Source organism: Eleutherodactylus coqui, chromosome 1, assembly GCF_035609145.1.
Source record: "Eleutherodactylus coqui strain aEleCoq1 chromosome 1, aEleCoq1.hap1, whole genome shotgun sequence".
NCBI classification, from domain to species: domain Eukaryota; kingdom Metazoa; phylum Chordata; class Amphibia; order Anura; family Eleutherodactylidae; genus Eleutherodactylus; species Eleutherodactylus coqui.
In genome coordinates this window covers 158,647,416-158,666,780 of record NC_089837.1, presented here as the reverse complement: position 1 = coordinate 158,666,780, position 19,365 = coordinate 158,647,416, and the positions used below count along the sequence as shown (strand labels likewise).

General features: G+C 40.3%; 1 protein-coding gene across 1 annotated transcript in view; it reads right to left on the bottom strand.

The window, feature by feature from the left end:
• Nucleotides 1-19,365, bottom strand: part of MASP1 (MBL associated serine protease 1) — a 95,823-nt gene that overhangs the window by 40,978 nt on the left and 35,480 nt on the right. The window contains exon 2 of the mRNA XM_066602271.1: nucleotides 12,889-13,114. Within this exon, the coding sequence (XP_066458368.1) occupies nucleotides 12,889-13,114 (226 nt within the window). The remainder of the gene's footprint in view (nucleotides 1-12,888; nucleotides 13,115-19,365) is intronic.

The window sequence follows — 19,365 nt, the reverse complement described above, 5'->3', positions numbered from 1 at the left end:
TCTTACTTAAAAGCAATGTGTGAGCAGATTGATGCTGCCCTAACAATGGGCAGTGCGAAATACCAGTAGGCTCTATCATTACAATTAACTAGTGTGCCACAGCGTATCAGCTGACACATAGGGGCAAATTTACAAATACTGTCTGTATTTCATAGGTCAGCCTTAAACTAAAGTGTCGCACCAAATTTAAGAGTCACACCCATTTTTGGCAGTGCATGTACCAGAAAATGACATCAATGCCAGTTATGATCTGCTGAAGACTCCCACTATAATTTCTGCCAATTTCTGGTGTAAGTGATAATAAATGTGTTGGGCTGCAAGAAGCCTCACTACCTTATATTAAGCCCCACCTCATTTTTTTTAAAGTGCCAAGAGCAGCGCAAAATAAATAAAGGTCATTGATAAATATCCTCTGTATAATTTGGAAATATTTTTTTTTCAACTTTCTAGTCCAGATAAGTTTTTAAAAATATTAATTTGTAAAAGAATTTAAATTCTAACTTCTTAAAAAATAGCCAAGAAGGGAAAGGTCAACTGTCTAATGGTTACTTGTGTCTTATTATTTAGTAAAGTGGTAAATGAAAAAAGAATATATATTTATGCAGTCATCAGTTCATTCTGTTCTATTCCTGGTAGGACATTAACCTAGAGGTCATTATCACTTGCTGTAAACACTCAGTGATAAACCTTTCAACTGTTGCACAGCACAGATCACTAAGTCAGCTGAAGACATGACTAATACATTCATTAATATTCTTTAAAAATGCCAGTTCATAAATACCACATGTTCTGTATTGAATATGAACAAATACTGATCAATGCGGTACCCGCTACCTATCTTCAATGTCAATTGCGGATGGGGCGGGGATCGGACGGCTTCTATTGACTTCAATGGAAGTTGTCCATGCGGAATTTGCATAAGAATAGAGCAAGTGAGCGGACATGCTAATGCTGTATTCTTGTTAATGGATGAGGAATACCGCGTATCATCCTCTGAAGTGATGATCACGGATTCCGCAATCCAAATCTGGTCGTGTGAGACCGGCCTAAGGCAGGATGGTTATTGCCATCCTCAGGGTTACGTGGCTTTCATAAGAGGGTATTATAACACGTCCACAATATGGATCCCTAATATCGACAGACAAAAATAGCTCATGCTGCAGTTTAAAATATAGCCATGTCAATAGATACATATATTTACATTAGCTCCGCAAAACATAGACCAAATGCGGAAATAAAATGCACTCGTCTGAAAATGGCCTTATCGTAGGGAATACAGCCACATCTCCACCCTGAGCTGCCGCAGGCACTGTTGCCAATGGTTTGAAGTGATATAACATATTGAAGTGTGCCCATAGATAGACCTTTTTGAATAATAACACTGCAACTTACTCTAGCCATTTAAGCAGACATGCAAATATCCTTTCAACACAGTAGCACAAAACTATATACAATATGTAAATATGGAGCAATACCTCTGTAGCACCACCTATTGGAAGACATTATTCCTGCAAGTCAATGTTAGATTCTTTATACAAGCCTTGTAACAATGACTGGGAATTGAAAGCCAAGACAGAATCCATTCACAGACAGCTGTTTCAGGGTGTTTGTCCCTCATCAGTTTGCAGTAGGTTTCTGGCTTTGCTAGCGAGAGGCCTATTATGTGGGACAGTTACACTATCTTTTCTCCTTAGGAAGAGCACCTAGAAGGTATGTGAGGTGACTTATATGGACATTCATGCTCCTCTGGGAAATATATGCAAATAAGGGAGATGGAAGGACACCTCTGCAGCGCCACCCATTGAGGGCGGCATTCCTGCAAGTCATTGTTAGACTCTTTATACAAACCTTGTAACAATGACTGAGAATTCTTCATACATGTTTGTTAAGCCTCGTTCACACGACCGCTGTCTGTGCACATTAGAGGCGCACACAGGAAGCACTTCTCTATGAACGAATGGGTTCCTATAGAACGATTGTTAGGTGTGCTAAATGCACTCACCTAACAAAGATGGGACATGTGAGTGCAATTCACATCTAAGCTCTGTGGTGCGTGCAAAGATAGGACCTGACCTATCTTTAGTGCGTGCTTTTCATAGACTCCTTTGGTAGCTGGAAAGCATGCACCACGCACCTCGGATCGTGTGAACAGAATACTTCAAGTAGCAGGAATTAACCTGTTCACGCTGTCTTTAGAGCAGTATAGCCACAATCTTTCCACGTGGCTATACTGCGCGCCCACAGCACTCTGAACAAGCCCTCAAGTTGTAATCCTGATCTACTAACTGTTACACTAGTTATGATCCACAATTAATATCATTAGCTTTGCCAGAAATTCCACAAAACTACTACAAAAACTGGGTATGCTCACAAAGATTTCAAGCATAACATGAGCATTTGTGCCTAAGAGATAACATTTTACATATGAAAAAGACAGAACATTTATTGTGAAAAAGAAGCAGAATAAATCAAAATTAGGGCCCTTTCACATAGCAATCGGGAGATCCTTTCTTCACTAGGTAATTTCTTTTAGAAACAGGGGGACCAGATCACACAAACCAAATAAGACAGGAAACTTCCCATGATATATAATTTGAGATTGTTTCCTCTTTCCCTTGTGATCCAATCCCGGTTTTGATAAAAAAAATATACGTGAGAGTGGATCTCTCAAACATGATGTGAAAAGGGCCTAAAAGCCCTTTTACACGGCCTGTTCATCATTCAGATTCTCACTGGATTGTGGGAATATGAGTTATAATTGTTCAGTGTAATTGAGGGCAGCGATTGAAAAAAAATTAAACCACGGTCGGCCCGCGTAAACAGGTAGTCGTTTATCTATGAAACACAGCCTGTTTGCTGTGAAAAGAGGCAGGCGGGCCAGGCATTGTTTTGGCACGCTTTACCTCCCTGGACTGAGCGATCCTGGCGCCTGTGTCAAAGTATTTTTTTAAAGGGCATAAATGACTGTTTGCTGTGAATTGAGGTGTGTGACCCAAGCAATAGTCAGCCCGCTTCCCCTCCATTCACTGATTGATCAATGCTCCTATGTAAAAGAACAGGAGTAATTACTGCTGGGACAACTTTCGGGCGCTCAAACACCTGACAGTCTTTCCATGTAAAAGGACCCTTACTTACAGTATATATCTTTAAATATAACATGCAGTGAAATCCAAATTGTACAAAAAAAGGGCCTTTTATGGGAGTGGACCTCTCAAAGACAAAAGCATATGGAATGCTAGTTGAAGTCTTTCAATCAGTCAGCAAGCATGTACAGCACAGTAATAAAAATAGAGAATGATTAAACACTCAATCATGTCATCAATGACAAAGTTTATATACAGCAATATAGAAAATAAAGCTATATTATGATATTTTCTGTTAATTCCAAGTATCTGGAAAATTTTGTCTTGCCCTGTACCTAGCCTTGTAAAGTATGTGTAAGGGCTCACATCACCATTAGGGCTGACATTTTCATGTTTTATCTTAGGATCAGAAAAATGAAAAGCCCTTTATCTGACAAGATAGCAATGAAAAAAGGAGACTTTAATTAGGTTCATCTTGTAGTGGCCCAGCGGGTCGTACAGAACATTTACGCACACTTGTCCTGTCTCACCCATCTGTATGCCGTCCATGAATACAGAAGGTGCCGTCTGTGGGAGAGACACTGTTTCTTCCCTTCTGCTTTTAAGCCTTGAGCTCAACACTGATGTCAGCTGGTCTCTCATTGGCTGACAGTCAGGTTTAATCTTACTGGTGCAGAGCCCAAGGGCAGGAAGCAAAGATACAAGTCCCTATGCAAGAGTGCGGGGAGGGAGAGAAGTTATTAAAGAAAGTAACACAAAGCAGTTAGTCAGACTCAGCCAGGAGTGAGTAAGGAGAGGTTGCAGTTCGGTCGGAGAGGAGGAGTAGTTCAGCAAGTAATCGTTACATTGTAGAGTGTGGTGATCAACCCACTCCCTTGGCATCCCGCAGAGGAGAAAACAGAAAATCCTTTCTGAGGTCCACCTTCATCCAACAGTGACTTATAGCTAGCTGGTGAAGTCAAAGCCAGATCAGCCACTTGTCCCTCTGCTTCGTAAAATCCTACAGTCAAATCTAACTAAATTGTTTCATCTAAATTGACTAGTGGGGAAATTGTCTAGTAAATCAATATTCAGTAAAATAAAAGAGAAAGAGAGAGTGTTGAAGTCAGAGTATCATCAAGTCAATACTGCTGTATCTTGCCTGCTTAGTAATGCATCCTTGTATACCTGATAAATACATCTACAGAGAGTTGTGAAGTTAACCTTTTGTTGCATAGACCAAAGTTAGTAAATCTGCTCAGTCTCAGATTGCTAAACTAAACTGGACTCGTCTCCGTTATTTCTGCGGCATATCATCTGGGGTGTCCAATTAGAATGTGGCGTCACCATGATAGGGACTAGGCCACCGGCCATACATACAGTAAGTTCATTAGGGCATTACAATCTGATTCCCGGAATGCCCTCTGGCATTTTCCAGAACTAAATAGTATGCTTCCCTATTTCATCCTGGATTTTAAGGAAAACCTTTGAAGGAGGCTCTGAGAGGAACCTCTAATGCAGATGTGAACGAGAGCTAAAATGTAAATTTAATATCAAAACAGTTTACTCCAGTTGTTTTTAAACCTATGATTTCCCAGTTTACCCTATCAATGACTTATGGAGCATGACAGTAGTCTTCACTTCAAACTAGCTTGGGAGTCACAGGGTGAAATACATAGTAGTACCTTCACAGATCCCAATCTTCAGTCCCCAGAATAGATTCCCTCTCCTTCGTCCCTGGCATGGCTTCCCTCTTCTTCTCAGTCCCCAGCACAGTTACATTAGTGCTGTGAAGGACAATTTCAGATTAAGGGGACCAGGGGCCAGGGCTATTCACACAACTTCGACCCACTCACACACAACGCAGTGCCCCAGTAGAATATTCTCTAGTAAAACATTAAGTAAGCAGCCACGACAACAACCATTTGTTATCGATCTGCCCGAGATTTAACCCCTTCAACTGTGTGGATCTGTACAAAAATCCATACCAAATGGTGTAAATTTTGGTGCAGATTTGCTGTGGATTTTTCCACTGTGCCATACATGAACTTGCTTTCCCCCCAAAAAAATTATATAGATTCTATAGGACAATCTTTATAATGTGGTGGGCTTTGATACAATGGCTCAACTTTAGTATAATTCTAAATAATAGTTACCATATAATGCACTGAAATACAGACTCTATATAGTAATGGTACGTTCACACGTAGCGGATATTGGTGTGGCCCTATTGAAAGCAATGGGTACGGAGCCTTGTTCACGTGTGTTTTGACACGTGTGTGGACATGCGGTTTTGCATGCGCGTATGTATGTGCAAATTCATGCTCGTGTGAATGAGGTCTCACACTGTGCAAAAAATTTTTTAAACATTTTCAGAAATGAAAGTAATTGATATGTTTCTGTAAAATTCAAACCAGCTGATTATACTGGTAAAACTGAATAATAGCAGCACGTCTCACTTTCACGTTATTTAACCCCTTTGTGACCAAGCTTTTTTTTTGTTTTAAAAAAATAGTAACTCCTTTATTTATCGACGTCGCTGTATGAGGGCTTGTTTTTTTCGTGGGACAAGTTGGTGCTATTTAATGTACCATATAATATACTGAAAAACTTTTAAAAAGTTCTAAGTGGAGTAAAATAAAAAAAAAAATGAAATTCCTCCATGTTTCAGTGCGTCTTGTTTCTACGGCCCACAAACTGCAACAAAAATGGCCTGATAACGTTATTCCATGGGTCAGTACGATTACTATGATACCAAACTTATGCTGTACTACTTTTATTTCTTTTCAAAGATATTTAATTTTTTTTAAATTATTTTCTGCTGCCATCTTCTGTGCGCAAAAACCTTTTTTTCCCGTCCAAATAGTTGTGCAAGGGCTCATTTCTTGCAGGATGTCCTATAGTTTGCATTAGTACCATTTTGGAATACATGCAACTTTTTGATCGCTTTTAATTGCATTTTTTTCGTGGAGACAGAATGACCAAAAAAGTGCCTTTCTGGGGTTCTTAATTTTTTTTCTCGGACAACGTTCACCATGTGGAGTAAATAATGTGTTACTTTAATAGATCAGACTTTTATGGACGCAGCAATACCAAACATGAATTTTTGTTTTATGATTTTGATTCTTTTATTGAGTCTAACCAATGACCTGCAAAACCACACTTCATTAATTACAACTTACTGGTGGAGGATCCGCAGTTTTTACACCCTATATGTTACATAAACCTACCCTTATAGTGTTCAGTCAGCACACGGTGTGTAACAGTGATTGTGAAATAGTTTTTTTTCCTTAAGCAAGGTTAATGGTGAGCTGACTGGAATAACTGTATAGGCATATTTCCAAAAATACAATACAACGGCAATTACATTACATTATACCCCATAATTGGAAAACCTGTGGCAGAAAAAAAGGGATATCATATTTGAATTCAGCGCACTAAAGTTACTAGGAGCCGCCTATCTGCTTATCTGTTGTTTCACAGTGTAATTAGTGAGTGTAAAAGGGCCCTAACATAGTGAATGGACTGTTTAAACATAGCTCAGCCATATGGGAGTATTCTTACTAGTTTTTCTACTAACTAGCATAATCTCTTCAGCTAAAAAAAGAAAAGCAGCAAAACAAAATTCTTATGCAATAAATGTACACAGAGTCACTTAGTTCTATTTTATACACAGGTGTTTTTAGTGGAATTCCATATGGATTTGAAAGAAAAAAAAAGTGGCATGCTTCACTGGATCATGTAGATACAAAACTTTTCTTCCCTCAAAACATTGCTTCTAGGAGAGAACAACTCTATGGATACGTCAATGGCATTGCCTATAGATTATATTCCAGTGAGGAAAATGGATGGCTACTCCAATACTTAATTGTTTTATGATTAAAAGAATCAAATGCTGTACTGTAGTAAATTTCCTATTTGAGTTAGCTGTTGTTTCTAAGCATGAGATACTCACGAATTTACATACAAGTAAAGGGAACTGGCTAAGAATCAAGGACATTCCACAAGACCTGCACACACACACCAAGTGCTTAGCCACTGCGTCCAACTATATATCAATCTAAAAAAGCAGAGTGTACGAACTACTCAACTTTTTTAAGATTGATATACAGGAAAAAGACATAGATATTACCCTTTCCAATCCACTGTTGGACGTCTTTAGACATTATGATTTAAGGCTGTACAGCTCCAAAGTTGGAAGACGTCCATCAGGGTTCTCTTACTGTTTATTGCCAGCCTCTCTGCTGTCAGAACCTATCCAACATGTCACCTCATGCAGTACTGGCTGTAGCCAGCATATAGCGTTGTTGTAAAACGGCAGAAAAAGAGTAAGCCCCCTAGGAAAACCAGGATACAAGTTGGATTGGAAAGAGTTAAAGGGATGTTTCCAGTCTATTTTAACTGCTAACCTTTCCCCTGCAATTGATGGACAGGGGTCTGCCACAGAGTGCAGCAGGCTGGACGTTGTCCTTAATGGTTAGAGGAACCAGGCACAGAGCTGGCTTCACTCCCATTGAAATCAATGGGAGCTCCGCACGGCTTTCTGCTCCTCTCAAGGTCAGGATGTCATTTCCTGTCCTGAGCAGGAAGTGAAGGAGCAGCATGGCTCTCCCATTGATTTCAATGGGAGTGAAGCTGGCACTGTCCCTGCTTCTTATGACTAATGATGATAACATCCAGCCTGCCACTCGGGACCACCGTCTATCAACCACTGATGACCTATCCAGGGGACAGATTATCAGTTAAAATAGACCAGAATGCCCCTTTAATATATTTAGATAGGGAATAACAGGCATAGAGAAAAGAGAATAAATAGAAAAGGAATGGAGCCAGGCTTATATGAGTTAGGAATTTTGTTCTCATATAAATTATACAGCTCCACTTCATCTACTTGAATCCAAACTCATGTTTTAAGGGCAAGGGTTATGCAAGCTGTGAGGGTATAAAGGGAAGAAGAAAAGGAACAAAAAGACTGCATTCAGGTAATACCAATGCTGACTATTGTGACATATCAGCAGGGAACAGGTCACAACCTCCAAAGTTCCAGTGAACAAAATGACCAGAGATGTGTAAACCGCTGATAAAGAGCAGGAATATATCTACTCATGATGAAAAATAATTGCTGCTGATGTGAAGATTTACCTTTACACTAATCCATTCATAGTTATATAGATATTGTACTCTCCATTAAACTGAACAGTACATTACAACCATGGAAGAACTGGATGTGAGTGCTCTATTACCCTCCCCCATCTTCTACGTAATCCTTATTTTGCACTTAAAGAAAGAATCCCACAAGAAGAATAGTTCAGCTGTCAATCATCTTAACATGTTTACATCATTATTGGGATGCAAGAAAAAAACCCATTTAATTAGCAACAACATCTCTGTGCACATCCGTCAGGCAGTTAAGTGCGATAGGACAGGAAACAGCAAATATTAACTCTGAACAGAGACCACTGTGTTTATTCAAGGGTGAAGGACACTTGTCTGGTTTGTATACTCTGCAATGAAGCCTATTAGAGATAAGATCCTCTACTACACTTTTTATACAAACACACATTCCTGGCTGTATCCATAGGAATTAGTATGGATTATTAAAGGAACAAGAGTTGGGAGATGTCTTTCTGAAATATTCAAGTTCAGACTGGTCCACCAGAGTACAAAAGGGTATTACATTAGGATTAGGTGACTCCGTGTACCACAGTATAGTGTCCATTATAAATATCATGGATTTATGAAGGAACAAGAGTCATGAGATGCCTTTCCATAATATTCAAGGTCAGACTGGGGAACCAGAATATCATGGAGTCCTACATTATGATTAGGTTTTAACACGATAATGGGCCACAAATGTCTTGCAGATGACAACCACATTTAAAGTTGACTTTGAAGCCAATCACTTACCCCTAGGTCCTTACACGTATACACGAGACGATTATTGTTTAAATTCCTGTGGGAGAACGGAAATCTAAACAATTCTGAATGATAATTATCCCCTGTAAAAGGGCCCTTACATGTTAGACCCTATCAGTGACATAGCTAAAGGCTCATGGGCCTGAGTGCAAACGTTTGGCATGGCCTCCCACTACTACCCCACCTTCCCCACTGGTACTTTGTATGGCTATAAAAATATATACACACTTAATATAAAATCAGACCGCGTCCCCCCAAAGTCCCTTCATCTCACTTTGCTGGCCCGCTCTCATAGTCTCCCATAGGAATATATTGAGACTTCTGCGCTTTGCACACCAAAGATAGGTCAGGACCTTATTTTCACGCAGCAGGGAATTTCAGTCGCTCATGTCCTATCTTTTTAGGTTAGTTTTTTTTTGCACGGCTAAAATTCATCTGTCTGAATGTTTCCATAGGAAACCGTTGGTTCTAATAGTTGTGTATTTTTGCACACGTTAGTTAGCTGCGCAAATTCTCTTGTGTGAATGAGACCTTACAGTGCAAACAAATCTGAAAAAAATCTGCAGCTTAAATTGGCCAGTTATCATTTTATGCTATGGATTTCTGCAGAATCGCTATAGATTCGCCCCACCTCAACTTGCCATACTCCAATACAGTGTTCACAGTCTTTGTTAACCCCTCTAGCACTCTAAATGACAACATATTCACTGTAGCGACTTTTTCACTGGGTAGATTCTAGTCTCTGTGCTAAAACTTAACTTTTCATGCTAGGAATAGTATTAGGTATTGCACTACACTCCCAATGAATGGGAGTTTTTGAGGGCTATGTTTTTAAGGAGGTGGTGCACGATAGAGGTTATTGTCATCTCTGACATCTAGCAACCACCATGCCAGGAGTTATCTAACTCATTTCCCCTAGACCATTTTATAATATGTAGAGTACATAACATTTGAAGAAAGCGTTTGGAGGTGAATTTAAAGCTAATCTAAAAATATCCTCACATCTTTTATAGAAATTACACGCTCCTGTTGAGGCTACATTATTGTGACGGAAACGCGTTGAACCTCAGAAGTAATTTCGAACCTCAAGTCATTTCTAGATGTCGTTGATAAACTCTGGGATAAACTTGTCAGCAACCTTTAGTCTGACAGTTGACAGTGAGACCGAATAAGCCATTCATTCTGGTGCCACCCCTGTCACACTTTAAAGGAATACAGCACTAATTTACCTAATTAAGGGAAAGACATTCATTGGGAGTGTAGTGCAATACCTAATACTATTCCTATGACTAATATAAAGTCACTGGATTTGTTGTAAATGATGGCAATCTTTCGTCTACTCATCATTTATTAATTTTTGGGCACTGCGCTATTTTTTCTCCTCTTGATTTTATATAGGTGGATGTATACCCACTTTCTTTTTGTATGTCAGATGTTTCTCTAATTTTATTTATTAGCATTAAAAGTTAAGTTTTAGCACAGAGACTAGAATCTACCCAGTGAAAAAGGTTTCATTCATATCAGTAATTGGGACTCCATTCGGAGCCTCCATTACTGATTTCCGTTTAATTCCCAGACAAAAGTGTGCAGTCGGCTGAGCTATTTTGTCGAGGAAAATGCTGGACACCCAGACATAAACCAAATGGACCCCATTCTAGTCAATGGGGTCTGTTCAGCACTGTTCGGATAAGTTCAGCCACTGAATTCCATTCCTCTGCTCCCATAATGGAGCAGGAAAATAGAACCCACAAAGCTAATTTGAAAGAAGCATAATGTATTTCTTCAGAGGCTGTGCCAGTGCCTGCTGCGGGAGTGAAACCAGATGTCTCCCCTAACTGGCTTGCCTCCCTCGCCCTTCTCTCTTCAGCAGCTAAGGACGGTCTGCATTCTGTGTCAGCATAGATTATCAAGGGATAAGTAATGCCGGCACTTGGGTTTCTCACACTTCAAAATCTGGACAGACTGTTGAGAAGTCAGAAACAGGTTCTGATATTAAAATATTAAAGTGCAGCCTAGAGCCCATTCAATGCCTTAGAGGCCCAGCCACAACTGCAATCCCTATGACACCTATAGCTACGACATTTGAGTTATATTGGACCATGTAAAAAGACCTTTAATTATAGTGCAAGTGATTCTACAAAGAAAAATCCTCATTAACATGAACATGTTTTTGCCTCTGTTCCAGGTACAAGTGAGTAGGAAAATAAGAGTTTCTGTTCACACAACTTTGTGCCTTAGTTATTTTCAGTCACAGCTGGGAACCCAAAGGAGAAAGAAGAAGTGTGTAATAAAAAAAAGAAACCATGTGAATGTCCCCCAGAGGTCTTATATGATGTCATGAGGGACATAGATGGTAAAACAAAAATAAGTAAAAAAAATTACAGAATAAAATAAAAATATATACATAAAAAAGGAAAAGACCCCAAACTGTAGCTTTATGCGCCCTGTAATCTGTAATCCAACAAATAGAGGTGTAGGCAGCAGTAGCGGTGCAAATAAGGAAATCCTTTTATTCCTCCCAACACAAACAGACGACGTTTCGGCTCAGTGAGCCTTTGTCAAGTGAGCCTTTGACGTCGTCTGTTTGTGTTGGGAGGAATAAAAGGATTTCCTTATTTGCACCGCTACTGCTGCCTTCACCTCTATTTGTTGGACTGTTTGTACTTTTGATCTGCTTTGGACACAGACCATATTGGGCGCTGCAGGATTCCTGTCCAGCCCTGTTTGGGCATAAGAAGTGCTGCTGACAACTCTATTGTATATGTAATCTGTAATCCGTCGTGGTTGGATCCTCTTTCTTTGGCACGGCGGATGCGTCAGGGCATGCTGGCCGACGCGCCCGACGCATGCGCATGCCTTTTTTCTTTTTTGGTATTTCCTACTTTCCGCAGATCTGCGGCGGATCCGCGGTACATCCGCAGTGACAGCTGCGGGTATGCCATGAACCGGACAGTTTCCATTAAAAGCTGTGGCAGAGGATTGCACGTTTCTCCCATTGCTTTCAATATTTCCGTCACTTCTGCAAACCCATTGAAAGCAATGGGCTGCCGGCAAGCCCTGCAAGGATTTTTGGGGAAGGGCTTTAAATATAAGCCCTTCACTGATAGTCATCCCTAGAATGTGTTAAAAATAAAAAATATATATACTCACTGAATTCTAAGAATGGCGCTGCCTGTGATTGGCTGAGCGCTCAGCCAATCATATACAGCCCTTTCAGCAGGCGGGGATTTTAAATATCAGCGATTCAGAGCAGTGCTGGGAGAAGACAGGCTGCATGCGCCTGAGCCCCGGCAGCTGAGGAGAGGAGAGTATATTTTTTCTTAAAATTTAAAGCCCTTCCCCGAAAATCGCTGCAGGGCTTGCCAGCAGCCCATTGCTTTCAATGGGACTGCAAAAGCGCCGTTCCCATTGAAAGCAATGTGAGAACATCGCGATCCTCAGCCACAGCTGTGACAGGGGATTCTTTACTGCTGTCACAGTATTCAGTGACAAGGGGACTCCCCGCTGGGGAATGTTGACACGCACCATGACCTATGGTGCACACATGTCCTATGTTTTGCAGGTATGTGCGTTTGCATGCCTGTAAAACACGGACATGTGAGCACACCATAGGAATCGGTTCTAATAGGCGTGCGTTTTTGTGGCACAATTGTACGCACATGAACACGCTCATGTGAATCCACCCTCAGTCAGTAATTGCTTAAATCACTTAGTTTGAGCTTTGGGCCCCATTGCTGGATCATTTTGGGTGCATCTCAAACAGTAGACACAGTAGATGCTACATGGGACACTACTGTTTACAAAACTGTATTCGTTCACCAAGAAAATAATTACAATAACAACAGCCAGAAAGTAAAATGAACAATCTTTTCAGTACAGTTTTCTCTCTATGGTACAGTATGCATTTTACCTTGGCATAGTCATATTCGCATAGGTAGGAGGGCTCCAAATCAAAATGAATGAAATATAGCTTGATCCTGAATCCCTCTGGTACAGTAATATTCCAGGTCACCTCTGTTTCACTTGGGTAAGAATCTGGAAAATTGGGAGTTCTGATCTCGCCATACATTTCCCTGAGCACTATGACATCCCCTTGACAAAGCAACCATAGAAAAGGAGTGAAAATAAGAAAAAACCTAGAAGAAAAATATACAATATTATTATACATTATACACACATTTATGCTGGCAGATTCTTACAAAATACTTTAAGGCAACAATCTCATTTTACTTTTTATGCCACTTTTGCCTATACTGTCTGAATTTTAGGGGAATGCACATTGGTAGCATCTTCTGCTTGAATTAAGCAAATTGGGAGTCCCAAAGTGAAGGAATCCCTTCATCATTTTGGACTTTCCAGTTATTGAGTATCACCGAAAAGTCATGATTTTGGCTGATTAGAATCAATTGATATACACTACCGTTCAAAAGTTTGGGGTCACATTGAAATGTCCTTATTTTTGAAGGAAAAGCACTGTACTTTTCAATGAAGATAACTTTAAACTAGTCCTAACTTTAAACAAATGCACTCTATACATTGCTAATGTGGTAAATGACTATTCTAGCTGCAAATGTCTGGTTTTTTGTGCAATATCTACAAAGGTCTATAGAGGCCCATTTCCAGCAACTATCACTCAAGTGTTCTAATGGTACAATGTGTTTGCTCATTGGCTCAGAAGGCTAATTGATGATTAGAAAACCCTTGTGCAATCATGTTCACACATCTGAAAACAGTCTAGCTCGTTACAGAAGCTACAAAACTGACCTTCCTGTGAGCAGATTGAGTTTCTGGAGCATCACATTTGTGGGGTCAATTAAACGCTCAAAATGGCCAGAAAAAGAGAACTTTCATCTGAAACTCGACAGTCTATTCTTGTTCTTAGAAATGAAGGCTATTCCATGCGAGAAATTGCTAAGAAATTGAAGATTTCCTACAACGGTGTGTACTACTCCCTTCAGAGGACAGCACAAACAGGCTCTAATCAGAGTAGAAAAAGAAGTGGGAGGCCGCGTTGCACAACTAAGCAAGAAGATAAGCACATTAGAGTCTCTAGTTTGAGAAACAGACGCCTCACAGGTACCCAACTGGCATCTTCATTAAATAGTACCCGCAAAACACCAGTGTCAACATCTACAGTGAAGAGGCGGCTGCGGGATTTTGGGCTTCAGGGCAGAGTGGCAAAGAAAAAGCCATATCTGAGACTGGCCAATAAAAGAAAAAGATTAAGATGGGCAAAAGAACACAGACATTGGACAGAGGAAGACTGGAAAAAAGTGTTGTGGACGGATGAATCCAAGTTTGAGGTGTTTGGATCACAAAGAAGAACGTTTGTGAGACGCAGAACAAATAAAAAGATGCTGGAAGAATGCCTGACGCCATCTGTTAAGCATGGTGGAGGTAATGTGATGGTCTGGGGTTGCTTTGGTGCTGGTAAGGTGGGAGATTTGTACAGGGTTAAAGGGATTCTGAATAAGGAAGGCTATCACTCCATTTTGCAACGCCATGCCATACCCAGTGGACAGCGCTTGATTGGAACCAATTTCATCCTACAACAGGACAATGACCCTAAACACACCTCCAAATTGTGCAAGAACTATTTACAGCAGAAGCAGGCAGCTGGTATTCTATCGGTAATGGAGTGGCCAGCGCAGTCACCAGATCTGAACCCCATTTAGCTGTTGTGGGAGCAGCTTGACCGTATGGTACGCCAGAAGTGCCCATCCAACCAATCCAACTTGTGGGAGATGCTTCTAGAAGCGTGGGGTGCAATTTCCCAAGCTTACCTCAACAAATTAACAGCTAGAATGTCAAAGGTGTGCAATGCTGTAATTGCTGCAAAAGGAGGATTCTTTGACGAAAGCAAAGTTTGATGTAAAAACAATATTATTTCAAACACAAATCATTATTTCTAACCTTGTCAATGTCTTGACTCTATTTTCTATTCATTTCACAACGCATGGTGGTGAATAAGTGTGACTTTTCATGGAAAACACAAAATTGTTTGGGTGACCCCAAACTTTTGAACGGTAGTGTACATTGGGATTATTTCAGGCTGCACTGCCAGAAAGCACATTTTAGAAGTAGCTGGCAGCAGTGTACATCCCTCAAACTAGCGTTTGGGACTTCACTGCTGATATTAGATGAAATTTATTACAGGAAAAAGTGCAAAAAAAGTTCTCCACACCTTCCAATAGAATAACCATTATCTAATTTTTGAGCACTTGCATATACACTCATGCATTTTCCCAGTTATGGTCTGCTTTCAAGGAATGTATAATCAGAAAACGAACAATTGTTTAAATCAAGTTTTTATGTAAAATTAAAAAACAAATTTGGGTGATTTTTTAAAAACATTTTCCATGTTACTATGTATATACATAAAAAATCCAAATATGCTGCTGTTTTCACTTTGGCCGCTAAGTTAAATAATAGGCTGAGACTGCCTTTTCTGTAGAGCAGCCTCATGGTCCATAGAAATAATAGACTAGAAGAGACTCATTGACTTCTATGGGAGAGTGTTCTAGGCATAATCTGTAAACTGTGCAGAGAAGCAGTAGGAAAGCTTTGATAATAAGCTATTGTGAATTGTGGATCTTGTGTTATCAAAACACTAATGACCACCTGTCAGTGATTGACTGTGTGGGTTACATGTGATGTTGTCACCATCATGTGATTAGTCAGGTTGCTACGGATACAACAGTACTCAATCTTGCAGTTTGTAGCTGGTTGTGAGACAGCTGGACACCCGTATAGAGACTCCAATAAATGACACCTCACAAATGCACACATATACAAAAACATTACAGCATAGCCCTTCACCACTATCTAAACATCTCCTGAACGTGATATCATGTCATCATAAGTGCTAATGTCGCTACCACCAGTCCAGCCTTCATCTAATTGTGAACCATTGTCCAGTGTTGAAACAAACTGTCGCTGACATGCAAATATGTTACCACAGAGGGTTTAACGCTGCCATGAAGCTAATGCAGCTTTCCTGACACAGCGACAAGCCACGGTGTCACCTCAGCCACCAGCTGAGGTTTGTAAATCTCATGCAGATGATATGTGAAAGCAACGAGCGAACATGTCTCTTCAGTGAGCAGTTAAAATTCATAAATCATGAGCAGCTCATATGCAAAAGCAACAAGCAAACATGTCTAAGTATTGGTATTGCTATTTCGCACATTTACTGATCTTTTCCTATTCATAGGTGTTTGCACTGTTCAGAAAAATTGCAAATAATGCCAATAGCTTACTCTTTGCACGAAAATATTTTGACCAGCTCCAATCCCCTTCACTATATTATATGAGTAAGTAATGCATTGCGTCACCAGAAACGCTGGTACTATCAAATCAAAATACTAACAACCACCTGTCTGTGAGTGACAGTGTGAGTCATGAGTGGCTGCGTTCGTTACATGTGATGATGTCAAGTCACCTGTGTGCGAGGAGTCAGGGGTCACATGACCAGAGGGGTGATCAGTGAGCAAGACTGTACTAGGCCTTACTATTTGCAAAGAAATATTTTAACCAACTCTAATCACATTCACTACAGTATATTTGTAAGTGGCGCACTGCGCCACTAGAAACACTGATATAGTAATTTCCTAATAATTACTAGTCTATATATATGTGTCACCTTTCATATAGATCTTCCTGATATCATAATGAGGTAACTGCTGAAAAGTTTTCTCTGCAGATCAGGCAGTATTAAACTATTATCAGGCTTGGTGGCTGGAATGAATACTGCAAGATATTAGGATTTTTTAAGCATACAGTGATGGAACTAGTGAAGTTACTGCCTCAAGCCTTACAGTACTTCTGTGACGTATCTACAGTGCTGTGAAAAGAATTTGCTGTCTTCCCAATTTCTTCTGTTTTTGCATATTTGTCACACTCAAGTGTTTCTGGTTATCAAACTACTTTTAATATCAGACAAAGATAACCCAAGTAAAAACAAAATTTTAGTCAGTCTACCAAAATTTCACTGAGCTGCAATGGAAGATTCAATAAAAGGAACAAGATTGGTGCTGCTATTCATGTTAGCAATTAGAGATGAGTGAGCATACTCGCTAAGGACAATTACTCGATCGAGCATTGTCCTTAGCGAGTACCTGCCCACTCGGAAGAAAGGATTCGGCTGCCGGTGGTGGGGGAGAATGGGGAGGAATGGAAGGGAGATCTCTCTCTCCCCCCCCCCCCGCTCCCCCCTGCTCACTGCCGCAACTCACCTCTCACCCGCGCCAGCAGCCGAACCTTTTCTTCCGAGTGGGCATGTACACGCTAAGGACAATGCTCGATCGAGTAATTGTCCTTAGCGAGTATGCTCGCTCATCTCTATTAGCAATAAAAGGAAAAGCGCAGGAAAAATCTTTACTGGGTTACGGGTTACAGAGTCTCCTTCAGTGGGCCACTTACAATTATGAGAAAGAAGGGAGCATTAAAAACATTAATTGGAATGGGAATTTTGGGCATCTGACGTCACAGTGATCCCCACCAATTGCCATGTGTGGGCGATCTTGAACAAAAGAATGCTGTACTAATAAGTTATATCATCCTTGAATGATTAATGAATAAGACAATGGTAAAGCAGTACAGGTACCCACTTTACAAAATAACATAGTAACATAGAATAAAAACAATTAATAAAACAATAAACAGTGGTTCCCTTGTTAACGTGAGATAGAATCAAATAAGCAAGCCTTATAATACATAAAAAACAAAAGGACCAATAAGAATAAAATATAAAGCAAAGACTGATAAAACATAATGTCTTAAGTAATATTGGTTGCACTGTTGGAGTCAAATCAAATCAACTGAAAAAAATAAAAGGCTCATAAAATACATTGACTCTAAAAAAGGTAATTAAACTTTATACATAATGTAAATTAATTCGTAATATGGACCTTTATGCTGGTAGTAATGATAAAGTCGCAAAATTGAAAAAAAAGGGAGTCGCTAATATATAAAAATGCTATCAAATCTGAAAAAAGAATTAAAATATATATAAAATACATTCATGGAATGAACGATAATGGTAGAAAACATCCTGTGGTTTCAATTAATCCATTCAACCTATTCAGAAAAAAAATGTGTTCAGATTCTAAATCTAAAAATATTCTATTTGCCTTTAAGTTTCTGGAACCTATTTGGAATATGAGATGGCATCTGTGCAATTGGAGTCACCTTTAAAAATCTTGGCCATAGTTATGGGCTATGAAAAAGTGTTTAGACGCGCTATGTAGTGACAAACTGTTAACGATATTTGATCTGTTTATTTATTTTATCACGCAGGGATTGGATTGTATGACCAACAAACTACAAATTTGCTCAGGCATTGAATTAAATATATGACATATTCTGAGCCACAGTTCAAAAATGAATTGATAGAGTGTTCATCCTGGGTCACCAGAGATGAACAGCTCTTTATTCTATGAGAAATCATGTGGCAACATCAACAACGTGGTCTGCCACACCTGAACGAACCTACTAAAGAAAGAAAAATGCTACAGAACTTGTTTGTGTTTGTTTTTTTGCATAAATGGATTAGAGCTAACAAATTGCGCAATCTTGTGTACGTTATTTTGGGAACAGAAGGAAGTCTATCTTTGAATAAAGGGGCACTCTGAAGATTATGCCAGTGCGTTTTAAAGACATTCTTGATGAGTTTATGTCCAGGATTTTAAATTGCAATGAAATTATGATAATTAATGAGTTAGAAGAATTAATTTTCATTTTTTTGGATAGGCAGTCATCTTGAGTTAACCCCTTAATGACCAGCCCATCGTGTTTTTACGTCCTCCCGAAGTGGGCTTTATTCTCTGAGGACGTAAAAACATGCTTCCTGCAGAGAATAAAGCCCCTCGGGCTGTGGACGTGACAGCTCCATGCTGTCGGTGTCCGCAGGTAGCTGACAGCATGGAGCTGTCATCCGAGCGCCGTAGCCGTCCTTCTGCGCATGCGCGCCAGGCGGCATTACGTCAGCCGCATGCGCAGAAGGCCCGGCGGCGCGGGAGACTTAAAATCTCCTGGTTCCCGGCTCCTGTAGGTAGCCGGGAGGCAGGAGATGTCAGCGGGGACCGCAGTGAGTGGTCTCCAGTACCACGATCGCCGTTATACAATGGATAACGACGATTGTGGAAAAGTGAAAAAAAGTGTAAAAAAAGAAAAGTTTCACCTCCCCTCATGGATCGGATCCATGAGGGGAGGTGAAAATACTCACCTCAGGTCCGCCGATGTCCTCCGGCCGGTGTCGGGACCCCCCGCTGGCTTCTGCGATGTGCCGATGTGGCGCGCATGCGCAGAAGCCGGTCAGCCCGGCAAATTCAAAATCTCCCTGCACCCGGCTGTCACAGTTAGCCGAGTGCAGGGAGATATGGCTGGG